The 8,020-nt window shown below is 45.9% G+C and overlaps 1 protein-coding gene across 1 annotated transcript; it reads left to right on the forward strand.

The window, feature by feature from the left end:
* Positions 1–5,388: 5,388 nt before the first annotated feature.
* LOC135973680 (uncharacterized) lies at positions 5,389–7,666 on the forward strand. Its single transcript, XM_065557929.1, has 2 exons — positions 5,389–6,102; positions 7,097–7,666. The coding sequence occupies exons 1-2, from the start codon at positions 5,526–5,528 to the stop codon at positions 7,570–7,572; spliced, it is 1,053 nt and encodes a 350-aa protein (XP_065414001.1). The 5' UTR covers positions 5,389–5,525; the 3' UTR covers positions 7,573–7,666.
* The last annotated feature ends 354 nt before the right edge of the window (positions 7,667–8,020 follow it).

Genomic DNA, 8,020 nt, shown 5'->3' on the forward strand with positions numbered 1-8,020 from the left:
AAACTATTTGTCTAAAAGACGTGACAAAGTATTTAGATCTACAGGCATATGTGAGATTTCTTCAGTAAGCAAAGAAATCTTCTCACCATGTATGCCATCTTGATGACTGATGGATTTATTTTATGACATATTCTTTACTTTGATGTCAGCTTGAGTCATACGTTTCATTCACTTTTTAATAACTGTCAAGACTTTTACAATAACAGGCCCCAGTACCAGGGATTTTATTATTACCATCGTCGTCTTACAGAACTGTTAGGCAACACGTTCGAAAAATGATCAGACATCACAATGTGACCTTCAAACATTTTATTTTCCTAGAAAACTGCAATAAGGCAAAACTACTGCCAAGTTCTCCTTGCCCTAATAACTGGTTCAAATACATCCAGGGATATACCCCTTTTGTTTTCATAAAACAAGTTGTCACTGAGCTTTACATTGGCTGCCAGAATTTTTTATTTTACAGTAAATGGGGCCATAAATATTATCAGCTCAGCCTTTTAAAGAAAGATTCTTCTCTAAACTTTTGTTGAGGCTGAAGAAATAATACTTTATATTTATATAATGCCTTTCAACCCAAAGTGAGTTTTCAAGCTATATACAGACAAGACTACTGAAATAGAGCCATCTCTAGGCAAAGGGGTTGAGTCAGCCAATGCATAGCATACCACACAACAGCTGAAGTAACTTTGATCAAGCATACCTGAATTAACTGCTGTTGTTACCAAAAGTACCAGGTTATCTTTAATGTCCATGTAAAGCAGACAGCACCTCAGTTCTGAAAGACCCACATGATGTAAACTAATCAAATAAATGTTGGTATATATATAAGTGGGTTGTCCTGTATGTTAACTTTCCATTGACAAAGGATTAAATAAATTATGATTAGATGTTATCTATAAGCATTTTACAAACATGAGGGGTATATGGGGGATACTAAGGAGTGGTAGTACCCCTGTTGGAGGAACACATCATGTTCCTTAGGGAGTAGTTCATCTGCTTTGGTCCCCACCTACAGCTCTCACCTGTGGCTCCAAGTAGCAGTTTGCATGTGACAGTGGCCACACCCTGGTAAACCACATCAACGAGCAGGCTAACCCAGGTGAGGGTAGCTGATAGGTCTTTCACCCTCCGCGAGATTGGGAAATTGCCTTTCTCTAGCATGCAAAGATTGCTCTGGCAGACTGGGCGGAGAAAAATCAATTTGTGATTCAACGGCCATGAAGGTGGTTCAGCAATGTGCTGTTGGTCACGGAGAGCATGACAAGGCACTGAAGATGTCCTGGTCACCCACTGCAGCTAAGAAAGTCCCCAGTCGTAATTTTTCTTCGTGCCACTGGAATCTGGTTTCCACGGCCGAGAAAGTGGGACTGCCCCTCTGCAATGGCTCTCTCACTCAAAGATTCCCCGCACAGGTTTTCTCACAACTCTCATCCAATTAACATCATTTTATAAAATTTCATCATTGTTAACATTATATCATTACTCCAAGTCCTGCAGTGATGGGGGCATGGCAAAGCGACAGGTGGAGATGACCACTGTTAGTCGTAGCCACAATCCTGCACGTAGGCGGCCTTGGGACTAGTGGCCATTCAGCTACATCCCTGGGGCAGCAGAGAAGTTCGGCAGCATCCTAAGTGACTGAGCAACCCTTTTTAGGATAGCACTGCTCATCCTTTTTAAGGGAAGGGCTAGAAAAGGTGCCCTAAACATTGCCTGCCCCATAACTTCTGGCCAGAATACCGTGGCTGGCAGATCATCCTACAGCAGTCAAAAAACAAGAAAGAATAAAAGACTCATTCTAGGAGCATGGAATGTCCATACCCTTCTGAATGAAGGTGATGCACAAAGGCCGGTAGTCCTTTCATAGTGCAAGCGCCCCAAACTCAATAGAATAGCCTTCAACATAGCAAAGGTCAAGCACACTATCAGGAGCACTTTCAGCAGTCATTTGATGACAAGCTTTTTTCACGCCCACCAATCACTGGCAACCCAACAGAAAAATGGAACCAGTTCAAACACGTGATTATGGATACACCTTCATCAGTGCTGGTGCCAAAGAAAAGGATACACCAGGATTGGTTCGATGAGAACGAGGACATTTCCAAACTCCTAAGTGACAAGCTGAAAGCATCTGTTGAATGACAGAATGAACTCACTTCCATCTCAAAGAAAGATAGGTTTAATTCCTACAGAGCAAGGCCCAGTCTGAACTGAGGAGAATGCAGGACGAGTGGTGGGAGAGGAAAGCTGCAGAAGTTCATAATTATGCAGATACAAACAATGCAAAGCTGTTTTTTTGAATCTCTGAAAGCAGTCTACGGACCATCTAAATTGGTCACAGCCCCTTTGAAGTCAGCAGATGGCACAACCCTCATCAAAGGCAAGGAGAGAATCATACAGAGATGGGCTGAACACTTCAATAGTCTACTCAACAGACCATCCATAGTGGATTGGCATGTCCTTGATCATCTACCCAAGAAACCCACCAAAGAGGATCTTGACCTCCCTCCAATCAGTTGAGGAAGTTATGAAAGCCATCAAACAACTGAACTCTGGCAAAGCCTCTGCAAAGGACAGTATTCCAGCAGAATTGTATAAATTATCAGGCCCCAAAGCCATCAAGGTGTTTCATGAGGTCTTGAGTAGCATTTGGGAGGAAGAAGAAATGACACAAGACTTCAAAGATGCTATTATTGTATCACTGTTCAAAAACAAAAGCAGCAAAGCTGACTGTGGAAATTACAGAGGCGTTGCTCTCCTCTGCACATCAGGGAAAATACTAGCTCACATTCTACTGAACAGACTCATTGCAAACATATCTGAGGAGAATCTGCCAGAAGTGCAGTGTGGTTTCAGACCAGGTCATAATACTATGGACATGATCTTTGTTGTAAGGCAGGTCCAGGAAAAATGTTGAGAACAGAAACATGGATCCTATAAGCAATTTTCATCGATTTGACCAAAGCTTTTGATACAATCAATAGAGAGGGTCTATGGGCTATTCTGCATAAACTGGGCTGCCCAAGAAGGTTCATACAAATCATCAGCCTGTTCCATGATCACATGATAGTGCAAGGCACACAGTTGAAAAATGTGGATCAGTTCAAGTATTTGGTAGATCCATCTCATGTGACAGCTCCCTTGATAAGTACATTTCCTCCAGAATTAGTAAAGCCAGCCAGGCCCTTGGCCAACTCTGAACAAAAGTCCTTAACCAATACAATATTTGTCTTTCCGTCAAACTGAAGATCTATAGTGCAGTGGTTTTAACATCTCTCCTGTATGGATCTGAGATGTGGACTCTTTATAGACATCACATTAAAAAGCTTGAGCAATTTCACATTCGCTCCCTCCGCCCAATAATGAGCATTCGCTGGTGGACAGAGTGACCAATATTAAGGTCCTTAAAAGAGCAAACACAACCAGTATTAAGGAAATGTTACTGAGAGCACAACTTAGGAGGACCTGACATATCATCGGAATGGAAGACCACTGTCTCCCAAAACAGATCTTGTATGGGGAGCTGAGTCAGGATAAGTGAAAGAAGGGTTGACCGTAAAAGCGCTTCAAAGATCATCCGAAGAGCAGTCTCCAGTGGGCTGGCATCAATCCCAAAGAATTTGAGCAAATGGCTCAGAATAGGACTCACTGGTGGTCTCTGACAAGATCAGCTTGTAACAGGTTTGAGCAGGATTGACAAATTAACCTCCAGGCTGCACATGAAAAGCGCCACAGAGTTGCATCATCAAACACCATAAATACAGACTTCCCATGCCCTCAATGCAGCTGACTCTGTGCATCAAGGTTCAGATTTTGGAATCATATATGTGTAGCCATAGATGAGAATTGCGACAATATCATCATCGTCAGTGATGGACTACCAACACAGACATGAGCAGTATATGCATAGATAATAATAATACCTAGCTCTTGTATAGCATTTTTCATCCATAGATCTTAAAGCACTTACAAAGCAGGTCTGTATCATTATATCCATTCTACAGCTATGGAAATGGAAAGCGGAAATGACTTGCCCAAGGTCACCCAGTGGGCCAGTGACAGAACTGGGAACAGAACCCATGTCTTCCAAATCCCAACCCAGTGCTCCATCTGATAAACTGCCAAATGATTATAAGCACATCACTAAGAAGTGTTACATATGGTTATAAAAAAAAACTTTTGCTCTATTGGCATCTGTACAACCTGTAACAACTAACTATTTAATAAATATCTATTAATATACAGTATTAACACTTTATAAACTTTTTTAATGGAACCTTAATATAAAATGTGACCTATAAATGTGCAGAAACAGCATCAATCGCTCCTACTTCTAATCTCAACATGAAATTAGTATAGTAATAACAAATAATAGGCCAGATTTTACTCTAAATCTGCTACCCATGTCACCAGCAAGAAGCCTGGTTTCTGCAAGAGCTATGTTTCCAGGGACTATTGGTGCAACTCAGCTAAAAAGGAGCTTGGTCGATTTGGCCAAGCAAGTGGCATGAGCACAATATTTAATAATGCTATGGGATTGAAAAATTAATGCTTTTGGAGCCAATTACCCTGACAAAGGATTCACGGTAATATGGCACTATTCTGATATGCTCAATGCAGGAGTGTTGAGTGAAGCACAGCTGGCTTCCCTCCACTTTTGCATTTCCCCCAGACTGGTGTATGTCGGGCTGATTCGGCTGATTTACTGGCTTTACACCAACTGGGAATTCTCCCTATTCAGGGACTCATAGGGAAATGTTAAGTAGTTGGTTAAGTTCACTCAACAACCTCTTTGCACCACTGAATCAGCATAAAGAGGCTATAGCAAGGCTGAGAATCTGGTCTACTATCTTGGTGTTAAGAAGCCTACAGTTTAAGTTCCCTAGTGCACATAGACAAGGTGGTGGTGTTTGGTTTTTTTGTGTGTGTGTTGTGGGGCTGAGGAACAGGACAGGGGTTTTAAAAAAATATCTGATTTGTCCTTGCAATTTCCATCAGGCCTGTTCATAAACCACAGAGGGGAAGGATAGTTCCACGGTTAGGGCACTAGCCTAGTACTTGGGAGATCTGGGTTTAATTCCCTGCTCTGCTACTGACTTCCTGTGGTACTTTGGGCAAGTCACTAAGGCCTGGTCTACACTAGGCGTTTATGTCGAAGTTAGCGCCGTTAAATCGAATTAACCCTGCACCCGTCCACACTGCGATGCTATTTAGTTCGACATAGAGGTCTCTTTAATTCGACTTCTGTACTCCTCCCCGACGAGGGGAGTAGCGCTAAATTCGACATGGCCATGTCGAATTAGGCTAGGTGTGGATGGAAATCGACGCTAATAGCTCCGGGAGCTATCCCACAGTGCACCACTCTGTTGACGCTCTGGACAGCAGTGCGAGCTCGGATGCTCTGACCAGCCACACAGGAAAAGCCCCGGGAAAATTTGAATTTGAATTCCTTTTCCTGTCTGGCCAGTTTGAATCTCATTTCCTGTCTGGACATCGTGGCGAGCACAGCAGCACTGGCAACGATGCAGAGCTCTCCAGCAGTGATGGCCGTGCAGTCTGGGAATAGAAAGAGAGCCCCAGCATGGACTGATCGTGAAGTCTTGGATCTCATCGCTGTGTGGGGCGATGAGTCCGTGCTTTCCGAGCTGCGATCCAAAAGAAGGAATGCAAAGATCTACGAGAAGATCTCTAAAGACATGGCAGAGAGAGGATACAGCCGGGATGCAACGCAGTGCCGCGTGAAAATCAAGGAGCTGAGACAAGGCTACCAGAAGACCAAAGAGGCAAACGGACGCTCCGGATCCCATCCCCAGACATCCCGTTTCTACGAGGCACTGCATTCCATCCTCGGTGCTGCCGCCACCACTACCCCACCAGTGACCGTGGACTCTGAGGATGGGATACTGTCCACGGCCGGTTCCTCAGACATGTTAGGGGACGGGGAAGATGAGGAAGGAGATGAGGAGGGCGAGGCAGTTGGCAGCTCTCACAACGCTGATTTCCCCGACAGCCAGGATCTCTTCATCACCCTTACAGAGATCCCCTACGAAGCGTCCCCAGCCATTACCCCGGACACAGAATCTGGTGAAGGATCAGCCAGTAAGTGTTGTAAACATCTAAACATTTATTTTTAACAAAACAGGAATATTAACAATTAAAAGAATGGGTTGTTCATGATTAGTGTGCCCTAGGCGCTTAACGGTTTAGTAAGGGGCAGTGCAAGTTTTGAAAAGAAATCTAGCAATGTCCGGTTTTCAGTGATTGTCCTGCACAAGCCGCTCTACTGTGTATTCCCTGCTACTGCAGCTACAGTAAAATGCGGTCTATATGTGCGGGGATAGAGCAGTAATCCTCCTGGGACATCTCGATGAAGCTCTCCTGGAGGTAACTTGAAAGCCGTTGCATGAGGTTCTTGGGGAGAGCGGCCTTATTGGGTCCTCCGAAGTACGACACGTTGCCGCGCCACGAGATTATCAGGTACTCGGGGATCATTGCTCTGCACAGCAGGGCGGCATACGGCCCTGGTCTTTGGAGGCTTTCCCGGAGCATTCTCTCTTTGTCGCTCTCGGAGATCCTCATCAGGGTGATGTCGGCCATGGTGACCTGCTTTTAATTAGGTAGGGGAATGTTAGTGTTGGGACTGCTTTCCCGTTCCTTTACAGAACTGTCACCGCTGGTTTGCAGCCACGCGGTGGAGGCGGGAGAGGGGCAGCCGAAAGGGATCATTCCCGGGGACAGCCGCGAGGGGGTGGGACAGGGGCAGAGTTCCCGCTTGCCGGATTGCTGGCAGCAGGGACTGACATTGATTTAAATGTGAAATGAGGCCAGTGGTAATATAAAAGTTTTAAACTGCCACAAGTGTACGGCTTACCATGTCTGCCTGCAACAGAAATTCCGTTGTGCTGCCTCGCTTCTCAAATGTGCTGTTCAAGACCCCAGGCACAGAATGCGAAGGCCGAGAATTCGACCTTGTGCTGAGTGCGCATGTGAAAGGTGCTGTGCATGGTCTTGTTCACAGAGAAAGACTATGTTCTTTGTTCACAACTACATTTATCTTTCAGAGGAATTCACTCCCTTTTTCCCATTTCCACAGCCCCGTCTGCGACTGTCTCACAACCTAGCCTGGAATCACACTCCCAGAGGCTAGCGCGGATTAGGCGTAGGAAGAAGAGGACACGGGAGGACATGTTCTCTGAGCTTATGGCCTCTTCCCAAGCCCAGGCAGCACAGCAGACCCAGTGGCGGGAGAACTTGACCCGAATGCACCAAGCCAACATGGATCGGGAGGAGAGGTGGCGGCAGGAAGACCAGCAGGCGACTCAAACGCTGCTTGGACTACTGAGGGAGCAAACGGACACGCTCCGGCGCCTTGTGGATGTTCTGCAGGAACGGAGGCAGGAGGACAGAGCCCCGCTGCAGTCCATCTCTAACCGCCCTCCCCCGCCACCAAGTCCCATACCCACCTCACCCAAAGTGCAAAGAAGGAGAGGCGGCAGAGTCCCTGCTAACTCTCACTCCACCCCTGCAGAGAGCTCTAGTAGCAGAAGGCTCTCATTTCCCAAAATTTGAAAAGTTCTTTCCTTCCCGCCTGACACAAGCCCACGTCCAAGTTTCACCTCCCAATGCCATGTGTAGTTGATAATAAAAAATTCGTTTCTGTTAACTACTGTTTCAATCATGTTCTTTTGGAGGAGGAGGGGAAAGGGGGTTGGAAATTGGACAGGACAGTCTCCTTTGGCAGGGTACATAGTCGGGGGCAGGCACAGCAGCAGGGCACATACACAGTGCAGTGATGCAGTGATTAGTTGCCCCGGTTAGTCTGGGAGGTTGTTTTGATGTAATGTTGGGGGGGGTGGGTTGCTCTGTGACTTTGTGGCGGGGGAGGGCAGTTACAGATCTTAAGCGCCGGTCCTTAGACAGGATCACAGAGCCACACAGCATGGGATCTGTAACCGTCCTCCCCCTGCCACAAAGTCAAATAGACCTCCCATACACACAGTCCCGATCAGGAGGGGTG

The sequence above is a fragment of the Chrysemys picta genome, chromosome 9 (genome assembly GCF_011386835.1).
Source record: "Chrysemys picta bellii isolate R12L10 chromosome 9, ASM1138683v2, whole genome shotgun sequence".
NCBI lineage: Eukaryota > Metazoa > Chordata > Testudines > Emydidae > Chrysemys > Chrysemys picta.